Raw genomic sequence first — 26,141 nt, forward strand, 5'->3', positions numbered from 1 at the left:
CCCACCCTCCTCTTCTTCCTCCTCAGGCATGGACAACCAGACCGTGTTGGCGGTCCAGTCTCTGCTGGACAGCCACGGTGGAGTTCCTGACCCAAACAATCAGAATGTCTCCGGGACGTCCACCATCCAGTCTATGGGTATGTACAGCAGATACAGCAAATGACAGATGCGTTCAAACCAAACAATCAACGATAGAATAAAGAATTAAAAAAACAAAAGCTTTATTTATTTTTATGCACTTATATTTGGATTCATTTATTTACTCGGCTAGTCACATGCAGGAATTAACACTTGTTCACTTACAGCGCTTTCCTTTATCTCCCTGATGTTATGGCATTGCAACTTGTGTTTGTGTCACATATTTAAAAAATATGCACAGCTGTTTTGCTATGACTGTAGAGAACAATCCCTTCATACTTGAGCTTCGTTGTGGCGGAAAGGGTTTGTGTCTCCCATGTGACCATGGGAGCTGTGATGCAGTTGGAGGGTATCAGGTCCTGGTACGGGTCTCACAAGGCAAACTGGATGAGCGGCAAGATTAGAGAGTGATCCTGGCCGTGTTGCGTCTACACTGCCCCGCTTTCATGATGCAGTAGTCATTGAGGCTTTTTTTTCTGATCAAGATAATGACATGCTGGAGATTATCGCCTCGGCATACCTCAAACGTTCTCATGTTTGTCCTCCGTACAGACGACGAGGACGTGTTCCTGTGTGGGAAGTGTAAGAAACAGTTCAATTCTCTGCCGGCCTTCATGATGCACAAGAGGGAGCAGTGCCAGTCCAGCGTCCCCTCCCTGTCCACGGTGTCCTTGGCTTCCACCAACGCCTACACACCGGTCCCCTCAATCAGCTCTGGACCACAGACCCCGGCCAACAGACAGGTGAGGGTAGTTAGGGTGTTTTAATGTGGGTGATTGATAAAAGTGAGTTTGAGCCACTTAATGGGGAATCAGTTTAGTAGGTAAAGTCATATGTTGTTAGTTTAAATGTGAACTTGCAGTAACCTGACATGTGGAGACAAAGAAGGAAGAATAAAGGCATCTTAGAAATATGTTTGAATTTACGTAAAATCAGTGAGAGCAGGACTATAAGAAGAAAAAAGAAGAATTACTCGGCACATGTTAAGATAAAACCATACATTAATTGTGCTTTCTGAGACTACGGCACACATTTATCATTCCCCACTGAGATGACAGTATTTAGCAAAGTGGGTAAGAGAACCATACATTTCTACACCAACATGCGTGCTTTCTCACTTGTGTGTGTTCCTATTACTCTCCTGTTTGCGTAACACTCCCCCGCTTACACACCAGGTATCCACCTACATCACGGTACCCCCCTCCCCTCTGACACACACTCTGGTCCAGGGCAACGTGCTGGTCAGCGACGATGTCCTCATGTCGGCTATCTCAGCCTTCACCTCCGTCGACCAGCCTCTGGCCCCCATGCAGACACCTGTACAGGTAATACGCCGCAACATTACACATTAGATTTGAAGCCGCCAAAATCACCAAATGTGTGAGGCGATGCAGAGCAAATTCCTGACAGCTGAAAATGTCTATTTTGTACAATATACATAGAATATGTACGTATATTTTTTGCTGCACTATTATCTAATCTATGTACTTCCCTTGCTGTATTGCAGAGTAACTTGAGCATGCACACAGCTGGTGTATCATACCTGCAGCATCACCACCACCACCATCACCATCATCATCACCATCACGAGCAGCAGCAGCAGCAACAACAGCAGCAGCAACAACAGCAACAACAACAGCAACAACAACAGCAACAACAGCAGCAACAGCAGCAGCAACAACAACAACAACAACAGCAGCAGCAGCAGCAGCAGCAGCAGCATTCCTCCCTCCCCCTGCCCTCCGGGCAAACACCGGCCCACCCCCTGCCAGCTGGACAGCCCGCCCAGCAGCCGCTCTCCTCGCAGGTCCCAGCGAGCCACAGCAACTCAGTGGTCCAGGTGTATAGCGCACTGCCCCATATGGGTGGGGGCGGTGGCGCAGAGATCCACACATTGGGTCTGCAGCCTTTTCATCCTGTACAAGTGAGTAGAACACTTTTTGTGACACTTAATTCCAGACTTTCTGGTTCGAAGACGAAGCGCTGAGTCCGTTGCGTCTCCCTCAGGTGCCAAGTCAGTGCGTGGAGAGCCAGCCATACACGACCCCTCCCGTCTACAGCCCCGGGAAGCAGGGCGCCAAAACAAAGACCTGCAGCATCACCACCAACCTGACGGAGCTGGACGACTTCGAAAAGGTCATCATCCCCAAACGATCCAGGAGCAGTAAAAAAAGCTCGGATGGAGCCACAGGTGTGTGTGAGGGGGAAAAATAGAAGTCGCAAGTTTGACTTTTCTGAAAGGAAGTTTTGGACCGAATACTATTTATTTATTTGCTATTCATGATGTGATGTTCTGTGCTTTCACAAACTCTTTGCAAAAAAAAAAAAACGTCATGAAGGAAAATGATTTGAAACATTTAGATTGGATATAATACATTATAAATACTACTACTGCTACTGTCACAGCTTCCACCCCTAAGGAAAACACATTCATGCATACTACTATTGTTAAATGAGTTTAAAAAAACCAAAATCAAAGTATTAATTGATCAATGAAACTGTTCATGACCACATAAAGACGATTGTAAGATCAATATTCATTCACTCAATTTCACTCCTCAGCAGAGCAGCTAAAAGGAAAAGTCCCAAAGCTGAAGTGTAATTTCTGCGACAAAATCTTCTCGAAAAACTTTGATCTTCAGCAGCACATTAGAAGGTGAGTTACTGGCCAGCATATTGAGACCGTACCCATTTGAAAAAGAGACTTTCACCCAGAAACAAAAAGGTTCTCCGTTCCCTTCCAGTAACTCATTCTCTCTTTCTACAGTCACACGGGAGAGAAACCGTTTCAGTGCATCGTCTGTGGCCGAGCTTTTGCCCAAAAGTCCAACGTGAAGAAACACATGCAGACACACAAGGTTCTGATTAGTTTGTGGTAATACCTCTTTTTCAAAAGTGCGTAACTTTTCTTTTAATGTCACCTGTGACACACAGAATAGGAAATGCTCCCTCGCTTTGAAAGTAACGCGTTGCTACTTCTGTATCGCAAGCTAGTTAGCCTAAAATGCTAACGTTTACAGCGTACGTTAGAGCTCTTTTATGCTTTCGGTTTTGAAAGCTGAAAAAAAGAGAATACTCCATGTACACGTGGAAAAATCCAAAGGTTGACAGATCTGTCGTGGCTAGTTACGGTTGTTAAGTCATGATTGGACAATGACCATCTGGGCGGGAAGGGTTAAGCATAAAATAATTAATTACCATGATGGTAAAACGTATCGTAAAGAATGTCCTTTGATTATTATTTTCATGAGATGTGAACGCAGCTTAGTGCCAACACAAGTAATATAACAACTCTTTATCTTAAAGGTGTGGCCTATGGGTGTGGCCAGCACGGTGTCCAGATTACCAATCACAGTAAAGGTGGTACCAGTGTCGTCCAATGAGGAGGAGGCGGGCGGGGAGCTGCAGCAGCAGCAAGGTGAACCGGAGGAGGATGGGTCACAGCAGCAGAACTGTCAAACACAAACAGAGGAAGAGGAAGTTCAAACAGGTAATATCTGTTCACAATATTCATGATATGTAACATATGCTGATGAACAATACACTCAGCCGCCTGATTATTAGGTACACCTTGTTAAAACTATACATTAGCCCGCAGTAAATGCTGCCTTCGTGTCCTACGTGATTGCTGGATCTAATTATGAAAGTAATGACGGCTACTGATCCAGCATCAGATTTACAGCTGCAGCCCTTACAGCGAGATAAAATGCCTGATTACAGAAGCTCCGGTGGAATTGGAGGAGAGTGCGGCTGAGGCTCTGGCTGATCCGGAGTGCGGCCGAGGGGAGGCCACGCAGAACGGGCATCCTCCGGTACAGATCCAGGTGCAGTCCAACCAGGACCAGCAGTGCCACGCTCAGACCAAACAAATAGTTGTAATAAACAGCTCCTACCAGTGCCAGTTCTGCACCAGCAAGTTTAAGACCTACTTCCAGCTCAAGTCTCACCTGACTCAGCACAAAGGGGAGCAGGTGAGGGCAGAGTCCATATGTTTGCTTACTTCTTTGTCTCCTTTTTGGGGGATTTTATTTCTTACGTGGCAAGATTTATTAACCACGCTCACTCACCCGCAGGTTTACAAGTGTGTGTTGAAGTCCTGCTCCCAGACCTTCCATAAGTTGGATCAGTTCCTGGAGCACATCAGGACGCACCAGGAGCAGCTGACCTACCGCTGCCACCTCTGCAGCAAGGTGTTCCCCTCGCTGTTCGAACTGGGAGTCCACCAGTACTCCCACTGCTTCTGCCCGCAGCAGAGCACGCGCAAGGAAACCAGCATCTACAGGTCGGCTCGATCGCTCACAGTTGTGTTGACTCCGTATTAATTATAGCAGAATAGAAGGAAGAACGCTGGCATCCTGAAGTTGGTTGGAACATCATTCTTATCAATAACAAACCCCCCCCCCTTTTTTAAATTCTTGCATTTCACCTCAGGTGTGTCAAGTGCCAAAGCCGATATTCTACCCAGGAAGCACTGGAACAGCATCTATTGACTGCCTCGCACAACTTTCCCTGCCCCCACTGTCAAAAGGTACGAGTGTCCCGTCCTCAATATCTTCCGGGCTTTTACCTTTTCGTGTCACATTCTAAGACCGCGGCGCAGCGTCTGATCCGTTCTGTTGCTGGCCGGCAGGTTTTCCCGTGCGAGAGGTACTTCAGACGCCACCTCCCCACTCATGGCATTGGAGGGAGGTTCAAGTGTCAGATCTGCAAGAAAGCCTTCAAGACGGAGCACTACCTCAAACTGCACACACGCATTCACTCAGGTCTGAAAGACTTTCAGAAAGCATTCTTTGTCCCCTGACAATTATTTGTATGAAGACTTTAAGCCAAGCCATGGGTCCACTGTGCTGGGTTCCGTAGCTAAGATGAGGGCTGATGTGTTGATAGTCTTGCTGTCTCCTTGCTGTATATTCTCTATTGATGCCGATTTGTTTGAGTTTCTTCAGGCAGCTTTATTTCTCGTCTAACAACCCAGTAACCTGTAGCTGCGACAGAAGGAATAAACTATTGTAAAAATAAGGAAGTGCTCAATAAAACCTTAATAATGCCTGAGTAAACTACAGATTAAAGAAGCTGATGTGTCTCTGGCTACAATGTTAGCATTTGAATGCGTTGGAAGGTTGTGCAAATGCAAGAAGTTTGCTAGAGGAAACACTTCCGTGACATTCGCCCCCGATTGTCAATCGCATCATTTAGAAGTCGCTAATGAAAGTAAAGCTGAGAGTTTGATGCTGATCCCGTTTTCCAGGTGAAAAGCCATACAAATGCTCCCTCTGTGAGGCAACGTTCAACAGGAAGGACAAAGTGAAGCGACACATGCTCATCCATGAACTCTTCAAGAAATACAAGTGTCCGTTTAGGTGAGGCTCTCCGGTGGAAACAAGACCTGTTGGCTTATTTAACTTCCCTTGTTCCTACTTTGTTCTTTTCATCATTCAAGCCTTTTCAACTTTTCTTACGTCTATCCTTCTCCTTTTTCCTCCTCATTCGTGCTTTTCTAGACTGTCTCACAGGTTATTCAATTTCATTGAATGCAATTTGTGTGTTTTTTTTCATCAGGACACATGTGGGCTGCACCAAAGAATTCAACAGGCCGGACAAACTCAAGGCCCACATTCTGTCACATTCTGGTGAGTGAATATTACCAGTAATCATTTTCATCTGAACAAAGACGACGGAATATTGCTTGTGATATTGTTGTGATGTTGTAGAAATAATACAACGTCCTTTCCCACAAATAAGTGATCAGATTGAATACATTACATATTGGTGGTCACCCAGATGGGGAAATATTGCTGTTGAATGAATGACTTTTTTGTCGTCATACCTGAGACTTGACTGGACATCATAAGGGCATGTTTGCAGGGCCAATAGATTCAATAAAAAGATGGAAATATCATGTTTAGGTGTAGAAGTCTAGAGCAGCTTAAGATGAGAGCGAATTGTTTGTATCACTGAAACTTCAGTTTGCAGTTACATACAGTACATGTTTGCATAAGGCATCAATGAAACGAGGTAAACCCTTTATTAGTGCCAAAATGACTTTATTTAATTGATTCTCATGAACTCCTCTTCCCTCCAGGTATCAAACCCTACAAGTGTCTTTTTTGTCAGAAGGCGTTCAGCCGCAGGGCCCACATGCTGGAGCATCAGCAGTCCCACACAGATAACTACCGCTTCAGATGCTCCACCTGCAACAAGGGCTTCACCAGACAGAGCTATTACAGAGATCACAAATGTCCTGCAGCAGGAAACGGGACGGGAAGTGAAGGACGGACCGGAGAGGCGGAGGGAGACGAGCTGGTGGGAGCGGCAGAGGAGAAGGATGGAGAGGATGATGGGAGAAGAAGCAGGTTCTTGAGAAGAGAAAATATGTTGGGCGGTGATGACGGAGAGAATGACCACAGCTCAAAGGGCAGCCAAGAGCAGGAAACACACGAGGAGGAGGAGGAGGAAGATGAAGAGGGGAGGAGGGCTGACGAGGGTTGTCAGGCTGCAATGACTATCACCAGCATTGAAGGACAGGAGGAGGATGAAGATGAGGAGGGGGAGGATGACATGATGGAACATGGTGTTATGGCACTGGATCACATTCAGAGCAATGACCAAAACAGTTTGCAGCAGCAATGTTTGTAGTTTTAAGCACGATCTTAGTTGCAACGTTTCCCGGACATGGACCAAACAAACTAAGCTATCCATAATTTGTTTTGTTTTTAAGTCTGGGAAATGATTTGTTTTATATTAAAACGTTAAATAACATACACTGATTTTACTGTAAAGTAAGTAGGTCTACAGTTTATCTGGTATCTATACTACCAAAATAACCAGTGGACTATTTCCATGTACTTGTGTACAATAATTGCGCAAGATGAGCCACAGTGTTCATTTAAAATGTCATCATGTCAAAAGCAACGGAAACATTTTGTCTGATTCTGTGGAGCAAAGAGTCAATTATTTTAAAGTTACCCGTGTCTCAATGTTTATTTGTGTCCATATAAAGGTTATTTGTTGTTGAACCAACTTTCCCTCAGTTTTCCTTCTTTACTTCTACTTCAGTTGGTGATTTCTTAAACTTCCAAGAATTCTACCATCCATCATGTAGATGATGTCACCGGACCAATTCCACCTGCTGGAGAAACCCAAGTTTTGTAATGATAATGAAAACATGATGAAATAACCAAATGCTGGATGTACAAATAGCCTAAATGTGTTATATTATTACATATTTATTTCAAATATGTGTATGCTGTTAGTGGTTTGATATTGGACACATGCAAAATAGGTCAACATGTAATACAGTTTCAAAGGAAACAATGTATTATATTAAAATAAATTGGAAGACAAGACCTAAGATACGAGTGTGAACATGTATAGAATAGACTAAATAGTCTGAAGAATAATATTACATTGAAAATGTATGGCTTGATCAAACACAATACTCTACAGAGCGTTTATGGACATAATATGAAGTATAAATCATCTGTAAAATCGTCACAATCTCAGTAAGATATTAGTCAACCTCTGAGGTTTGAAAGTGAAGGCATTCAAAGTTAGTTTCCAAGGCTAACTACGGTCGGATGCAGGCAGACGAGCTGACAAGCTAGCTAAGCTACCGCTAATGTTAGCTGACAAGCTAGCTAACGTTAGCGGTAGCTCTTAGCTAGCTTGTCAGTTACTACTACTATGAACAAACATGTGATGTTTAAGCTCCCGGTTACGTTAGCTAGCTTGTCAGCTACGAATGTCACGTAACTTAACCGATCATTTTAACAAACGAGTTTACAGAGAGTCAGAGACCCAGCGGGTACGGTGACGACCTCCTGCGGGTACGGTTACGACCCAGCAGGGCCGAGATCCTTCTTGTGGCACGCGTCAGTCTGTGGCACGCAGCGTCACTCAGCGTCCGTCTCTGTCACTCAGCGTCCGTCTCTGTCACTCAGCGTCCCTCTCTGTCAGTTCAGCGGAAAGATTCAGCTGTGGCACGCGAGCATAGTTCGGCAATTGTCAAGAAGCTGCGGAGCTGAGGGGGCGGAGCCACATTTCCTGAGACATTTCCTGAGAACACCCGTTGTTGTTACGACAGATCAGCTTCCATAAATCATTTTTATGATTTTAGTTGAGTCACAGGAGCCCCCTGTTCTCTGTATGCATCCTTAGAGTAAGTACGTTGTACTTTTTTGTTTCTCATTCATTTTATTTCAGTATGATTTAGCTGGTTTTGCAACAAAATGGAACATAATACACTTTCTAAATTATTACTTTTATAGTCACTTACAACAATCGGCTACAATAATGAAAATAAATCATCCGTTTTAGAATCATTTAAAAGTATATATTAAAATTAAGACATAAAATGTCCAATCCAAAAATACACGTTTGAAAATATCTTCACTCTTCCTCTGCTTATATGTATATGTATGTCAGTAGGACATATGTTAACTGTTAACAGTTTACAGCATACTTAAATAAATATAAATAAATACAAAACACACGCACACTTTGTAAACACACTGCAGCAATTCTTTTGCAGGAATATGAGCATATTTTCCCCCTCTGGCGAAATACAACACGTCTCATGCCTTATTTTATTTTACCAGTTGGTGGCGGTAATGCGCCAATGTTTATCTGCTTTTTATATGTTGTGCTATATATTGTGATGACTTCCATAACAGTTCAACTACGTTTATTTAACACAAGTAGGAAATGGCATTTAACACATGTAGCGTCCAAATCTTTAGCTGTAAGTAAACCTTTAGTTGACGCGTGTTTCTTGTCTTTTGCACATATCTCACACCGACGCCGCTCGTAGATGAAAAGCAATACGTGTTTTATTGATCCATTTCCTTCGTACAAGTCAGTCAATCAACTTCCTTTCTCCTAAAAGTATGCTGATTACTTCGACCTACTATACGTATCCACAGGTTATCCACGTAGATCGTTCCCTTTAACACGTTTTATAACACGATCCCAAACACGTATTGCTTTTCATCTACGAGCGGCGTGATTCAGTTCCGAGAAAGAAAAGAAAATTACGTTCAATATAGGATCACAAAATATTAAAAACGTGGCAGGAAATTGCTGATATTATGAATGTATAACACGTTAATCTCATCACTGCACTCTATTATTAAACAGCCTCCAGTAGACCTTGCTTCAGTTACCATAGTAACACAATCAGTGATACATTTTCAAAATAGTAAGACTTCTGACAGTCTGCCTCCACCTACAGCTCCAGAGATCAATCTTAGCGGTCACAAGACAGTTAACATGACAGCAACGAAGAAAGGAGAACACATTCATCTTGTTTTTGCTCTTGTCTTGTGAGATTCGGAATTGTTTGAATATTCTAGAGTCAAACTTTCTATATCTCAATGCCAATACAACAGAATAAATTGAATTTGGACCACAGTATTTGACCAACATTATATCTTCTCATCTTGGCCTTTAACTTCTTCTGTTTCACCAGTCAATTCAGGATTTAAGTGTGACAATTAAATCAATGACTCAGGTAAATTAGGCTTAGTGTTTGAAAAGAATGAACCAAACATCTCTCTATATTTTTCAATTGTCATTATTTATTGCTTCATGAAGTACACATGCTCACTTTTCTATTACATACAAATAACAAGTAAATACATGATGTATACAACTTGGTTGCAAATTAACCATCAACATCAAATATCTGTCACTCTGCATCACGCTCGGTCACTCTGCATCACGCTCGGTCACCCTGCGTCCCGCTCGGTCACCCTGCGTCCCGCTCGGTCACCCTGCGTCCCGCTCGGTCACCCTGCGTCCCGCTCGGTCACCCTGCGTCCCGCTCCGTCACCTTGCTTCAAGCTCCGTCACACTGCTTCACGCTCTGTCACTCTGCGTAACCCTCTGTCTTCCTGCGCAGATTGAAATACTTTTTTTACACTACCCTGATGACTCCGTCCTGGCAGCAGGACTGGGTCCTCCGCTCCTCACTCATAGTATTATTACAACGGGGTACGTAGCGCTGTCGCTCATGAGCACAACAACACAGGCACGGGAAAGCTTCTTCTTCTCCTCCCTTTTGGTGTACTGGCGGTTGGCAAACGAATTGGCGCATTACCGCCACCAACTGGTAAAATAAAATAAGGCATGAGACGTGTTGTATTTCGCCAGAGGGGGAAAATATGCTCATATTCCTGCAAAAGAATTGCTGCAGTGTGTTTACAAAGTGTGCGTGTGTTTTGTATTTATTTATATTTATTTAAGTATGCTGTAAACTGTTAACAGTTAACATATGTCCTACTGACATACATATACATATAAGCAGAGGAAGAGTGAAGATATTTTCAAACGTGTATTTTTGGATTGGACATTTTATGTCTTAATTTTAATATATACTTTTAAATGATTCTAAAACGGATGATTTATTTTCATTATTGTAGCCGATTGTTGTAAGTGACTATAAAAGTAATAATTTAGAAAGTGTATTATGTTCCATTTTGTTGCAAAACCAGCTAAATCATACTGAAATAAAATGAATGAGAAACAAAAAAGTACAACGTACTTACTCTAAGGATGCATACAGAGAACAGGGGGCTCCTGTGACTCAACTAAAATCATAAAAATGATTTATGGAAGCTGATCTGTCGTAACAACAACGGGTGTTCTCAGGAAATGTCTCAGGAAATGTGGCTCCGCCCCCTCAGCTCCGCAGCTTCTTGACAATTGCCGAACTATGCTCGCGTGCCACAGCTGAATCTTTCCGCTGAACTGACAGAGAGGGACGCTGAGTGACAGAGAGGGACGCTGAGTGACAGAGAGGGACGCTGAGAGACAGAGAGGGACGCTGTGTGACGCTGCGTGCCACAGACTGACGCTGAGTGACGCAGAGGTGCCAGTGCCACAAGAAGGATCTCGCTGTCTCTCTTACGACCTCCTGACGTCCTCCTGCCCTGCTCCTGCCGTCCTCCTGCTATTACATCCATGTTTACCTCTCGGAGTTCTGTGGTCACATGGTGCTGCAGCTCTTTGGCAGATTTTGCTCTGGTGTCTTCATTTCGATTCTTCAGCTCACTGATAAACTGCTGCAGCACAGTGGCTGTGCCTGACATGATCACCATTTGGATGGCTTAATCTGCAAGGAGACATATAACGTGGATTTATGCCATCGCTAACATTTCCTGGGTCGTCAAAGGAAATGCAACAAAGAAAAGAATAACAAGTTCAAATACCATACTTGGAAAGAGACTATATCCGTCCTGAGTTGTTTACACAGGTCAATGTTGTTGTTAGCTGAAGTTGCAGCAAGCTAACGCGTCTGGTTAGCTTCAGAAACCTTACTGGTTAACTCAACATACCAAACAGACATTACACGAAACTAGAAAAAGTATACCCTGTACAATACTAAGAGTTAGTACAACACTGACATGTCTAGGTAGTGTGTCGTTGTGTTACGTCACGTAGGTTTGTAAGAAATTTGAGCAAAACAGGGGTGATTAGTAGATATAATAGTGTTTAATAATTCATAATTAAGGTTCATAATTAGTCATAATCATAAGGGTTTTGGGAATGCATAATTAAGAAAAACATAAAGTGTTGTAGGATTATACAAGGGAGTAAGTCATAACTGACAGGATTTGAATGTGTTTGTTGCAGGCAGAGCGAGATGCAGAGACAGGCGTTTACTGAGGAGTGAGCGTAGGCAGCCAATAAAAATGGAGATAGATAAAAGGGGAGGAGTCGCGAATGAATATAAGGGAGGGGATAGTCAAGAGTTTTTCCTCTCCTGTTATTTAGAAGTCCTGGGAAGACGTGTTGTCCTGGGACGGGGAGAGGTTTTTTCCAAGGGGGGGGTTCATTGTTTAATATTTCAAAGATTAATGTACACCATTGCATAACTGTAATTGTAACAGCAGGATTAAAATCCTTTCTGACGGTGAACCAGTTTCGGTAACGTTTTTAGCGCCGTGTTGCTGAAAAGCTATCAGTACCACGTGTGCTGGCTGCTCCACGCTCCTTGGGGGAGGACTTTTCTCTCCACAAATTTGGCGAGCCAGCCAGGAGGTAGCTTGCGGGACGAGACACGGATGCTGGACGGCATCGGCCACCTACATCTCCAAGGCGCCAATACAAGGTAAGAACAGCACCTAACGAAGTCTGTCTAGGTAGTTATAGGACAATTTATTTGGAGATGTGGCCGGCCGGTGTTTGCCCTGCTAACGTGCCTTTGTTCTGTGAGGCAGAGGGGTGTGAAAAAAAAAAAAGGCGCGTGTGTGAGCAGGCCGTTTTGAGCTGAGCTAGCTGCAGTTTGCAATGAGAGTATATTTGTAGCATGCATTAAAGGGACAAGTCAAGAGTAAAAGGATCCTAAGAATTAATTAAAGACGGACAGCGCTGTGTAAGTAATTAAATCATCACATTTGTACCAAGCAGTTGATTAGCTAGAGCGGACTAGCTTTGCATCGCTCTGAGATCCTCCGGCTCTGGGGTGCATGGCTGGGTTTGTGCTGACAACTGTTCAAAAGCAGTTATGTAGCGAGGCGAACTGAGATGTCGTGGCTTTGAGGGGCTTAGGTGTGCAATCCTTTGTGGGCTTTGTCCACGAGTTTCGGGTCCCGTCGCATAAGTTGCTTAGAAAGCTAGGCTAGCGGGAGTTAGCTTCTGAGGCGCAGACTTCAGGAAAGACACACTCGCTTGTTTTGGCTGTGAATGTATAATTAGAGAGTCGTGTGGATGATTCAGAATACGTAGAATAACGGCTTTTGGCGGTACTAGGCGGACTGGGTGAGTGGTTTTAGCGTTGGCAGTGAATAACTCGCGTTTCATATACGTAACAGTGAACCCGGGTCTGGAGAAGCTAAAAGCCGGTTAACCGGAGGTTTAAGGGAAAAAAACCGGACAATAAGTCCAAGAATACGTGTGACTAGTCTGTGTTTTAGCAGCGTGGAAATACGTTTAAACTGATGAATAAATAAGTCCAATAATACGTGTGACTAGTCTGTGTTTTAGCAGCGTGGAAATACGTTTAACATGATGAATACCGTTGCATGACCTGTGGTAGCTGTGTGAGGAGCTAACGTTGGCTACGACGTAGCTCCGGGTTTATTGTACTGTGTATGAAAAATAAAAGTGCTTGTAAAGAAAATAACTGCTGGAGTGGGAGAGGAGACAGAAGGCGTATGAGTGAAAATAAAGTGTGGGATTTTGGTGAAACTTGTGTGTGCGTTAGAAGCTCCGTTTTTGCTGTTAGCATTCCGTAGTATATTTGCTGGCAAAGGCTGAATGTAAACAGGAAGGTAGATAAACCGTAGAAGAAGAAAACGCCAGAAAGCAACTCCACCAACTAGTGACCAGGAGGAGTAACTGCTAGTTAATGATAATAATAATATTAAACCTAGTGTTTTGAATCTGTCATTACATTAGTACTAAAAAGGCTGACATCTGGTGGCTTAGAGAGACAACCACAGCATAGTTTTATGCCACCCAGTGGCTTCCTAGATAAATTACACAAAACAGTCTTAGAAATTCATTGTCTATGACCTTTGTGCTTACATCCTGACTTTAGTTTTAATTAAGCATTATAACTTTAGTTGTTGACTTTGGTTTTAATTCAGCATTTTAACAAAGATTAATGGTTTCAGTTGTGCTCCTTCAATTCTTGAACTTAATAGTGATTCATTAGTAAATGTGATTATTATTGTGCTGTGTGGTGTTGCTGAGGTGTCAATGATTGCAGTGTGAATTGTAATTGTAGTTTGACTTACATTGGCTTTGCTGTTTGAATGTTTTGAATACAGTTATTGAATTTTGATATTGATAATTTTTTAATTGCTTTTTAATTGATTCATTATTAATTTTTATTTAATTCTGATTTTGAACTATTTGGATTTTGATATTGATAATTTTTTAATTACTTTTTGTAATTGATTAGTTTTTAATTTCATTTTTAATTTCGATTTTAAACCATTTAAATTTGATTTGGAATCGTAATCTTAATTGATTTTTTTATTGCTATTAGTAATTGATTAATTATTAACTTTTAATTTCATTTTAATTTCGATTTTACATTTGATTTGGAATCTTAATCTTAATTGATTTTATTGATTAATTATTGATTTTTGATTAATTATTGATTTTTTAATTTAAGCGTAATTTTGATTTTAAACCTTTTGAATTCGAATTAGGATCTGATTTTGATTCTGATTTAGGTGTTGCATTTGTTTAAGAGTTCTAGGTTCAATTTTGGTTCAAAATTTCTTCACGTATCCCGTCTTGACTAATTTTGGTACATTCACTAATTTACACAGTTCCGAAGAATCGACTTTGACGCGGACGGTGCTACGACGGGTGTGTGAACGTTGAGCTCACCTAGGAGATAGAATGGCCGTCTTAACTGCTCAGGAAATGTTGGGAAGAGCCAGAGAAAGGATGGAGGACCAAACGGTGCCCAAAGAGAGGGGAAAGGAATGGGAGAGGATGAGAAAATATCTGAAGAAGTGGCAGAGGAACGGGTGGTTTCCAACGGTGACGGCACCCACGGCTGAACACAGATGCAAAGTGTGGAGAGAAGCTGCGAAGGCTAGGAACAACGCTGTTGCAGATCATGTGGGAGCCAGTCGCCTGAACAAATTAGGTAGGAGCAGGGCCCGCAATATGGAAGAAAAGAGGTGTGCAGATACCAAGCGTCTGCTCACGTACTGGAAAGCGGTCGACCCGAACACCCTTCCAGATGCAGTAGGACTACCTGAGGTCCTGAAGGAGACTGGCTTCAAATCCACCACTCCCAGACCTGACACCCCTGGCAACACAGCAGTATACCCGTCAGTGCTGACAGAAGCACATGGACAGACTGAGCTTTCCTCACCTCCCCCGCCATATGTGAAAGTGAAGAGAACAATCTATCCCTCAATCCAAGCACCTGTCTACAGAGTCAAAGGGGGAACATTGGATTTGGAAGAGGAGAGTGAAGAGGGACGCAGGTCTAGGAACGAGCTTGAAGACATCAGCTCACAGACTGACAGTACAGGAGTGACGGTAAGTACTCCAGAGAGTTGCCATGACCAGCAAGGGGAAAAGGGGGGCAGAATTGAAGGAGAGACCTCAGGGCCCTTCGGTGATATCCAAGCTCCAGAGATGTTGCCCCGGGAACAACGTCATGACAAACAACTTATCTGGGAACAAGAGTGGTTTAGAAACCATCAAGAATTGACATCAGACAAGAAAGGAAGACAGGAAAAAAGTGAAGAGGAAAAGGAAGGGAATCTGAGGATGGGTGAGTATAAAGCAAAAGGTTACTTGTTCCTCACCCCTGAGAACAGACGGACAGCAATCGCCAGTGGCGATGAAGACACTGATGAGGACAGAAGAAAGAGAGCAGAAGGAGAAGATGGAGGTCGCTCACCTGCCAGACGATCCAGTAGGAACAGGCGTCAACCAGAGCGCTATGGAGATCACATCTATCCTGTAAGAGGTGAGATGACACCATTAGCCCATACCCAACAGTACCCCCTGCTGGTAAAATCCAACGGACAAGCTGAGTTTGTGCCATGGGGACATCGAGACATGGACGCACTGGAAAAGGCGTTGCCACCGCTGGCCGGTGGAGCCAATCCGTGGATCCGTGTCTTTGAAAAACTCACAGCAGCTGATAAATTGGCATTGGGAGACATCCGTGCCATGATAATCCGAACAGAAGGAACAGCCCAACTGAATATTTTGGAAGTAAGTACAGGAACGACCAATAGGGGGGATGAAACCTCATTTGACAACTTCCGAGGAGTTTTCTGGTCAGCAATGAGGGGCATCTGGGCCACAAAACCCAATATGAACTCTCTTTCTGGACTGAAGATAAAATCAGAGGAAGAGACACATCAGTATCTGAAAAGAGCTGAAGTAGAGTGGTTTATGGCCACAGGAGGGAGACATGACAGCGATGAGGCCACCACTGTTGTATGGCGGCACACTGTACAGCAGGGCCTGCCCCCAACAGTACGAACAGCACTGCGTGGAGTAGTGGGATTGAGTAACATGACTGATGCCATGTGGAGAGAACACCTTACTCACTACACCCAAAGGCATCTAGCGGAGGAGACAAGTGGAGAAGATGACATAAAGAGAATGACGCAGCGACTGTTGAAACTTCAAATAAAAGAGGCTGACAGAGAACTCAATAAAAAACTTCAGGACAAGAAACAGATGATAGCAGCAGAAGCCCAGCAGCCACCAACACCAGCAGAGCCAGCCCCCATGGTGGAGTACTACCAGCCTCCGCCCTATAGAGGCAGAGGACGTGCACGTGCATCCGACAGAGGCAGAGAATATGGAAGAGGCAGAGCTTACCAAGCAGGCGGATATAGCCAACCAGGAAACAGAGAAAACCCTGACAGGTTTGGTGAATGCTACACCTGTGGGAGATGGGGCCATTGGGCCCGAGACTGCCCAAGGCAAATGGGAGGAGGAATGCAGATCAGTGCGTCACCACGACAGGCTCCATTCTCACCCCAGCGGCAGCAGTACCCAAGACCAGGACCACCTGCACCTCCCATCATGGGACCTCACCGCCAACAGATGCCCATGAGGTCACAAGGACAATGGGAGGAGGCTCACCAACAGAGTGAGTACTGAGGAGGCCCAGAAGATCCAGAAGCATGGGTGGTTTACAGGGCTCAGACAGAACCAATGGTGACCTGTAGCGTTGCCGGAGTTGACACAGAGATGATGGTTGACTCTGGTGCCGCAGCCTCATGCTTACGAAACCTAAATGGGAAAACACCCCCACTCTCGGATAAAACGATGAGAACGGTTGGATATTCGGGAAAAACAGAGGTGCAGAGATTCACAACACCATTGGAAACTACACTAGGAAGACAATGTTTGCTTCATCAATTCCTGTACTCACCCAAATGCCCTGTCAACTTAATGGGAAGAGATTTGATGACAAAGGTTGGAGCTGAAATACAATGTTCAGCAGACGGACTTAGAATTACGTTCAAAGGTCAACCACTGACTCCATGGCAGACACATGGGGGAAGAATTCTCTTCATGACAAATTCTGAACAAGCAGAAGAAAAGACTGAAGTGTTTTGGACCAGGCTGGTGGCAGGAGAGAGAGAACAGCCGAGTGTCAACAAAACATACCAAGACTGGAAGCCATGGATCAACAGCCAGGGAGCATATGGTTCCCCTATTGACCCATTCCATTGCACCTATAATTACTTGAGGACACCTGACGAAGAATATGCTGACGCATGGGAGGAAGAACGAGAAGGAGTGCAAGAGATGATCAGGATCACAGACATCTTTGTGGGTGCAGAAGGAGTTGCAGCACACTGTGAACTCACTGAAACTCAAGCACAATGGTATGAACTGCACCATGAGAGTGAACCCCATGTCACGTTAGCCATAGCAGCAGGACAGGAGGCCCGCTCACTAGGACCGATGATGAAGAGAGCCCAGGAAATAACAGACTGGTGTTCCACTGCCTCACCGCTACTTCATCACAGTCCAGACAAGACAATCTGGAAAATAGCACATTGCAGCAGGGAGAATGGAGTATCGGAGAGGCAGGAATTGGAAAGACATCACGGCCGTGAGTTGACTGACCACCCCGCAGCAGAAGACTTGTTGAATGAAATGCCAGAACATCTGTGGGCAAAAGGCGACTATGATGTCGGCTGCACTCCACACCATTTGGTAACCATAGAAAAGAAATCTGGACAGCCATCGGTGTGGAAACCACAATATCGTCTTCGCAAAGAAGCTGTGGAAGGGATAACAGCCACCATTCATGGCCTGCTTGAAGCAGGAGTGTTGAGATCAGCAGAATCTCATTGGAACACACCCATATTGCCAGTTCCCAAAGCTGGAGGAAAAGGTTGGAGGATGGTACATGATTTAAGAGAAGTAAATCAAGCCACAAAGACGAAAGGAATTGCAGTGCCCAACCCATATGTGGCACTACAGAACATAAGCCCACAACACCAGTATTTCACAGTACTGGATCTGGCAAACGCATTCTTTTGTCTGCCACTTGATCCTGCCAGTCAAGAGATGTTTGCATTCACATTTCAGGGACACAGATATACTTACAACCGAATGCCTCAAGGGTTCAAAGACAGCCCCGGCATATTCAATGCAGCATTGAAAGACGATTTGAAGAATTTGAAACTGCCAGAAGGAGTGACCCTAATACAGTATGTTGACGATCTACTGTTGGCAGCGCCATCAGCAGAAAGTTGCCTGGCAGCAACTGGAGCTGTGCTAAGGAGAGTAGCAGAGCGCGGCTACAAGATCAAAAAACAGAAGACTCAAATTGGGAGAAGACAGGTGACATTCCTGGGAAGAGTACTCTCAGGAAACAAGAAAAAGATTTCACCTGAACAGAAATCAGCGGCATTGACCTACCCCAAACCCAAAATTGTCCAAGAAATGCTTGGATTTCTGGGATTGACTGGTTACAGCCGAAGCTATGTGCCAGACTATGTCAACCTCACTCAGCCTCTGCGTGACATGCTGACTAAAGTGGGTAACCGAAACCTGAAGGCAGAATTGATCTGGACAATTGAAGGAGAGGAAGCATTCATCAAGACCAAGCAGTGTCTGACTCAGGCAGCCGCATTAGCAGTCCCAGATTATGGATCTGACTTCCATTTAGATATAGGGGAAAAGCAGGGGGTAGTAAACGCAGTCTTATATCAGATGAGGAGAGAGGGAAGAGCAGTTTTGACTTACCATAGTTCTAAACTAGACCCCATAGAGCTAGGACAGGTAGGTTGCACCAGACATTTGGCAGCAATAGTCAGGGCTGTCCAAAAGACAGCATATATAGTTATGTGCCACCCATTGAAAATACACACACAGCATGGCGTAGTCGCCTATCTAGAGACTCAAGCCTTTACTCTAACAGCTACAAGAGGAGCTAGGGTATCAGACACATTGACACAGCCCCACTTATCCTTCACCTCACAGGGAGTAAATATGGCAACTGGATTGCCAAATGATGAAGGCACCCACGACTGTGCAGAAATGGCTGGAAAGGAGACCAAGTTAAGATCAGACTTGGAAGGAGAAAAAGATCCAGATGCAGAGATGACACTTTTTTGTGACGGCTGTTGTTACCGAGGACCAACAGGTAATGTGGCTTCATACGCGGTAGTGGAGCAACTACCTGATGGGACATTGGTGGAGGCAGAAGCAGCAATCATTCCTCAACCTGCTTCAGCTCAACTGGCAGAAGTGATAGGGCTAACTCGAGCCCTTACTTTGGCCAAGGACAGAAGAGTAAACATCTACACGGATTCTGCATACGCTCATGGTGCAGTACACTTGGATGGACCGCAATGGCTGAGAAGAGGGTTTTTGACGAGTTCAGGAGCCCCAGTCAAACACCATGAGGCGCTGAAGAATCTGTTGGATGCTGTAATGCTGCCAGCACAAATTTCTGTGATAAAGTGCAGGGGTCACTCGAGGGAGGACGATCAAGAAGCAAGGGGTAACAACGCAGCTGACCTTGCAGCTAAGAGAGCTGGAGGGTACATCGGTAATGACACACAAATGTTGGTAATAAGTGTAAACGAGCCACAGCAAGCCCCCGATGAAAGTGACCTTGTTTTGTTGCAGAAAAAAGCTGGTGCATATGAGCATTCCCAGTGGTTAGCTCATGGAGCAACCTGCAGGGAAGGATTGTGGAGGTCCCATGATGGACGAATGGTTGCTCCTGCCGAGCTGGTACACTTACTAATGATTGAAGCACATGGTCCATCTCACGAGTCGAAAAAGCGAACATGTGCAGCGTTGGAGAAACATTGGTGGCATCCATATTCTAAAGAGATGGTAGAAAACTTTGTAACAAACTGTGCAACTTGTAATGGGTATAATAACAAACCAGTGTATAAGTGCCCAATGGGGAGCTATCCTGTACCACGAGCTCCTTTCCAGGAAATTTGTATTGATTATACAGACATGGGAGCAGACAACAGAGTGAGAGGGTTGCGATACATGTTGGTAATGATAGATCGGTTTTCCCGATGGGTTGAAGCAATACCTTGCCGAAATGAAGATGGTGCAACAGTGGTAAAGTGGCTCAGGAATGAACTTGTTCCGAGATATGGTCTCCCGAGAGTTATACATTCAGACAATGGCTCTCATTTTACTAATGTACACTTAGCAGCAGTAGAAAAGTGTCTAGGAATCCAACATAGGTTTGGATCAGTTTATCATCCAGTATCTCAGGGAATAGTGGAGAGAGCTAATCAAACTTTAAAAAGGAAAATTGCTAAAATCTGTCACACCACATCTATCAAATGGCCAGACGCCTTGCCTTTGGCACTAATGTCCATGAGAAATACAGAACACAATAGTACACACTTAACACCACATGAGCTACTCACAGGGAGGCCTATGTCTGGCCCACCACGGACCAGTAGTCATGGACCTAGCCTAGACTTGCTAACTTTAGAAATTGAGGAATACACAAGAGCGCTAACTAACATGAGCCGAGTTTTGTTTTCTCAGGTGACAAACGCAGAAGCAGCAGCTGACGAAAGGAAGCCGCCTCCTGTCGTGTCACCAGGCAGTCTGGTGTGGATAAAAGTCCACAAACGCAAGTGGAGTGAACCAAGGTGGACCGGTCCATGGGAGGTAGTATTGGCAACCTCACATGCAGTAAAGGTGAAAGGTAAACCTGGAGCTACTTGGCACCACCTCACACACTGTGCAGCAGCAAAGGTAACGAGTGAGACACTCGCAGAGACTGGATTGAACGTCAGACAGGCAAAATTTGAAGTTAAAGACACCTCAAAAGAGGGTTGACAGTACTGACAATGACGTTTCCCCCACAGTTTAAGCGAGGCCTTCCATTGGGAGACTCTAGCTTCAGTAGGTTATGGAAGACTGTAATTACTTTCGTCCTGATTTCAGTAGTTTCCCTCTTAGTGTGGGGAATTAACCACAGACAGGAGCCAGAACACATGCATGACTACATCAGGATTCGAAATTTAGCTTCAGTAACTAATCAAACCGATCTCAGACCACGTAGAGAGGCTTCTCCGACGACACTCACCTATGAAAATGTAACTCTCACTCTTACGTTCAAAGAAGGTACAACATCAACGGTCCAGTTCGACTTCTGTGAAGTCGTTTCCTGTCCCAGGTATGAACACACCTACGGTTGGATGTCCAAGACCTTGTGCATCATAACTGACGAGTGTGGGCCCGCCACAAATAAGTATGGTAAGCTGTTATCGTATCATAACTGTGATTGTGAAGATTGGGGATGGGCAACGATGAACACAGCTGGCGGGGGTTTAGGAAAAGACCCCAACCCAGGTCTTAAAGACCGACTAAAGATGTTAAATGCCCCAGCTTCTTATCACATGTGTAGAAAAGGGGTGGGTAGATGTAATCCTTTAAGACTTACCTTAACAGACCCAAAACTGACCGACGGAGGACTTTACGTAGTACAGGGAAAGGCAACTACTGATAGTCCTGCTCCTCAAGGGCTTATTAGGGTCATTGTTAAGCCTGCCAAAAAGATCATGGATGACCAGGTTCGACATACGACTGATGCAGAGAATGAGGTACCGGGGGTGGAAACTGCGATGGCAGATGGGAATTTATGGCTCCGGTGGGTACAATATACGGCTTCAAGTCAGAGAAGTACAGATTGCATTGTGTGTTCAGGGCCTAGACCCCTAGCAACACCAGTTCCTTCAAGATTTAGACCCCTAAGCCCTGAATTTAGTTGTATTTTAACTCTGTTTACTGATGACACCTTGCCCCTCCATCACACTTGTCAGGGGCTGCACTGGGATTACCCACCTGTAGAATATAATACCCCACCTCTGTTCAAGGTTTCAGAGGGTCCATTTGATTGTATAGCCTCAGATACAGCTATGGGGCCCAATGTAGGCAGTATTATTGAAGCAAATTGTAGCAACAGTCACAATGCTAGCGACTATCTATATAACAGTGTGTTAAGACAGACAGCACCCAGAGCTGATTTATGGTGGTGGTGTGGAGGAGGAACCATATATCCAATCCTGCCTAAAGATTGGACAGGCAGATGTGCATTGGTGCAACTTATATTACCATTCTATATCTTGCCTGTCAATGATGTAACATATAAAGAACTCATCTCTCCACACCCACATGCTAACAGAAGATCCAAAAGAGATGCTGGTAGGCCGAAGGGAGCCTTCGATGACCAAGTATACATAGATGGCATAGGAGTGCCAAGGGGGGTGCCGGATGAATTCAAAGCCAGAAATCAGATAGCTGCCGGTTTTGAATCTGCATTTTTCTGGTGGGTAACGATTAATAAAAATGTCGATTGGATCAACTACATTTACTACAACCAACAGCGTTTTGTAAACTTCACCAGAGATGCCATATCAGGACTGCATGCACAGCTGGCGAAGACTAGTTTAATGACCTTGCAGAACAGAATGGCATTAGATATGATATTAGCAGAGAAAGGTGGCGTTTGTCAGATGTTTGGGACTGCTTGCTGTACTTTCATTCCAAATAACACAGCTCCTGATGGATCGGTGACCAGGGCTCTGGAGGGACTGACAGCACTCAGCCAAGAGCTAGCGGAGAACTCTGGTGCCGCTGATCCATTCACCGACTGGTTGGAGAGTATGTTTGGCAAGTGGAAACATACAATTTTGTCAATCGTAATTACTCTGTGTGTTGTCGTCGTAGGCCTCCTAGTCGTCTGTGGATGTGGGTTCCCTTGCATCCGTGGACTTCTACAGGGGTTTATTGCTTCAATGATGAGCCAGACACCAGTCCAGGGCAACCAGTTATGTGTCGAGGATGAGGGAGAATTGGAGCTTCTGATGGCCACAGTCTAGATGAGGCCACCAGCGGTGCCATAGCGGAACTTCACAAGCGGTTCCTGACCATCCTCTCGGAGATCCTGAAGGACCTGATAAAGGCCCAGATGGACTTCTAACACATCCGGTGAGATATTGGAAATTAGGGAAATAGACTGATTGTTCTGGATGAGTAATTTGAGATTTTATTTTTGTTTAATGGGTTATAATGGGATTTTAGGGTGTAAAGATTAAGAAATGTAATTTTGACAGGTGTAAAAGAACAGTCAAGGCTTCTCAGTATGTGTTCTCTAGCCTACAGGCTGTATCCTGATCCTGCCAGCCCCAAGACATGGAAGGCAGTGATTTTCAACGCAGTCGATCTTTTCCTTTGTTACGGATTCTATCTTTCCCTTTTTAAATTTTCTTTTTTTGTCTTCCTTTTACGGACTCAATTTCTCCCTTTTTTACGGATCAAATTTTCCTTTTTTTTTGTCTTCCTTTTACGGACTCAATTTTTCCCTTTTTTTACGGATTAAATTTTCTTCTTTGTCTTCTTTTTACGGACTCAATTTTGAAACGGACTGAACAGAAATACTAGAAATGTTATCTGTATGCATGAATTGTTTGCCTCTGTTTAGATAGATAGGGAGCCTCTTCCTGGATTGAGTAGGGGGGAGGTCTCCAGGTACATTTGAGTAACTTACTACATTCGAGTAACTAACTCACAGTGAACTGTGGGTTAGGGGGGAATTGTAAGAAATTTGAGCAAAACAGGGGTGATTAGTAGATATAATAGTGTTTAATAATTCATAATTAAGGTTCATAATTAGTCATAATCATAAGGGTTTTGGGAATGCATAATTAAGAAAAACATAAAGTGTTGTAGGATTATACAAGGGAGTAAGTCATAACTGACAGGATTTGAATGTGTTTGTTGCAGGCAGAGCGAGATGCAGAGACAGGCGTTTACTGAGGAGTGAGCGTAGGCAGCCAATAAAAATGGAGATAGATAAAAGGGGAGGAGTCGCGAATGAATATAAGGGAGGGGATAGTCAAGAGTTTTTCCTCTCCTGTTATTTAGAAGTCCTGGGAAGACGTGTTGTCCTGGGACGGGGAGAGGTTTTTTCCAAGGGGGGGGTTCATTGTTTAATATTTCAAAGATTAATGTACACCATTGCATAACTGTAATTGTAACAGCAGGATTAAAATCCTTTCTGACGGTGAACCAGTTTCGGTAACGTTTTTAGCGCCGTGTTGCTGAAAAGCTATCAGTACCACGTGTGCTGGCTGCTCCACGCTCCTTGGGGGAGGACTTTTCTCTCCACAGGTTACAGGCTAACACAGAGCCTCATGAGTGTATCATGCTGCTTTTGTTTAGCTAACGTTAGCCATGGCTACGGTTAAGCTATCTATTGTAGCAAAGTGTTAGCAAGATAGCAACGTCGCTTTGAACCACTTACGTGTTTCTCTTATATGTGTCGGTCAATTTATATTCGGCTCTTGCAGAATATCTCTCATTGTACGACTACCTAGCTAGTGCAGAGAAATGTTAGCTAGGTATCGCATCGCTAAGTTAGGCTGGGCCGTCTTCAGCAGGGTACGTGCGGAAAACTTCACAAGCGCTGTGTTGCGTCGAGTGGCCTGCGCAGAGCTGAACGCATGTAGCGCATATGTCCTTGAGTAAAGTACAGTTTTCAGTAAAAGTTTGCATCGTTGTGTGAATATTATTGATACGTGTTTCTCTTTTCATCATTGACTCAATGTGATTTGGACAATTTTGGAGAAAATAATCCTGCAGGGCAGGGTGACTGCCTTGCAAGCAAAAAAATATAAAGTATGTGCATATGTGTTACTGCAAGTTAATAAACACGTTTTGCTGCTGTTGTTTTTGTTAACTGTCCTCTGCCTTATTGCAATCCAGGCTCTTGTCTCTACTAGAAAGATTAATTTGAGAAATAAATAAATATATGTATATGTATATATATTTACTTAATCTCTCTCTCTCTCTCTCAATTTCGTTTCCAATACAGATTTGTTGTATTAGAATAAGCAGAGACTGGTTGTGTAATGTTTACAACTCATAGCTGTACTGAATGGTAAGTCAAATACAAATAACTAGTATAAATCAAATAAAAAATATATTATATATTAGATAAAATAATGAATATGTCTCTCTTTCTGTCTTGGCTAATCACACGCACGCACTCACTCACGCACGCGTCACTGAATGCCATGGAAACGGACCCACCCGAGGTTACTTGAGGCCTCAGAACGTTCTGATCGCTCACTCTGCACTTGGACCTGAGCGTAAACACCTCTTGGACATACCGTGGAGAGCCGACTCTTTGAGTTTTTAACTTCTTGACTTTTGTTTGAAAAGCTACTTGATACAAAACTTGTTGGAGAAACTACTGGATCGCTATACTCTCGTGGACAACAGAAGCAACCTGAAAGATCTTCGGCTGAAGGAGAAGCACCTGCTGGGAGTGTGCTGTGAGAGATCCCTCTGCGGGTAAGTTACCTTTTACATTTATTTTAGCATTTTTCTTTTGATTCACCCCCTTCAAAGCATTTAAAGCATTCTCCGTTTAGAAATCAGTGAAAGGTGAACAGTTGACACTATATTATCAGGCCTGTCGGAAACAGACGCTCGTGTAAACTGATTATTCGAGTGGCAGAATGTCTTAAATGTTGCGGGACATCTGTGGAAGGTGTTCACAATAATGTAGCTAGATGTTTAATTAAACAGTTATTTTGGTTTGAAGGCATCAAATCTTCCTATTTTAACATTAAAATGTATATTTCTGAAAATAGAACACTTTCAATAAATGCTGAAGTTGTGCACCATGGTAACCATATGGAACGAGAGGCGAGCGTCTGGCCGTAGCCTACGTCATCAAACCAGGACACGATGCGACCCTGTTATTGAACAAACATCTGATCCTATTTGACTATTTCTCTAACGGAGTTGTACCCCAAACCGGACAGTTTTTAGCTCATGTTTCAATACAATTCACTTAAAATGTTGATAAAAATGATCGTATAATGTTTTCAGTTGATTTAATGGTGTTAAACTGAAGTTAAACTTCGTACCTTTCAAACGAAATATTGTTGTAATTATTACAGTTAGCTTTGCCTTTACCAGAGTCGTTAAAACGATGCTAACCGAATTAGCCGTGCACTGCTAATGACCTAATCCGTACGGATTTC

General features: G+C 43.9%; 1 protein-coding gene and 1 long non-coding RNA gene across 3 annotated transcripts; one reads left to right on the forward strand and one right to left on the reverse strand.

Moving 5' to 3' along the window:
• Positions 1-28: 28 nt before the first annotated feature.
• znf341 (zinc finger protein 341) lies at positions 29-7,928 on the forward strand (the record flags this gene model as incomplete). 2 transcript variants are annotated; one of them, XM_079272936.1, is made up of 15 exons in its annotated part: positions 29-137; positions 691-881; positions 1,314-1,463; positions 1,646-2,062; positions 2,146-2,329; positions 2,701-2,794; positions 2,906-2,996; positions 3,445-3,628; positions 3,859-4,109; positions 4,212-4,420; positions 4,570-4,666; positions 4,769-4,901; positions 5,387-5,498; positions 5,698-5,768; positions 6,221-7,928. In XM_079272936.1, 15 exons carry the CDS (start codon positions 29-31, stop codon positions 6,772-6,774), a joined length of 2,847 nt encoding a protein of 948 aa, XP_079129062.1. In that variant the 3' UTR covers positions 6,775-7,928. The 2 variants fall into 2 exon arrangements, with proteins under 2 accessions (XP_079129062.1, XP_079129063.1); XM_079272937.1 differs by lacking the exon at positions 29-137 and having other exon boundaries at positions 415-881; positions 2,704-2,794.
• On the reverse strand, positions 6,516-24,532 carry LOC306780528. The gene is made up of 3 exons (XR_013772158.1): positions 24,392-24,532; positions 11,106-11,248; positions 6,516-6,640 (listed from the first exon to the last, which is right to left on the reverse strand). It is a non-coding gene; the product is annotated as an uncharacterized lncRNA (long non-coding RNA).
• Positions 24,533-26,141: the final 1,609 nt, after the last annotated feature.

Source organism: Melanostigma gelatinosum (assembly GCF_949748355.1).
Source record: "Melanostigma gelatinosum genome assembly, chromosome: 8".
NCBI classification, from domain to species: Eukaryota; Metazoa; Chordata; class Actinopteri; order Perciformes; family Zoarcidae; genus Melanostigma; species Melanostigma gelatinosum.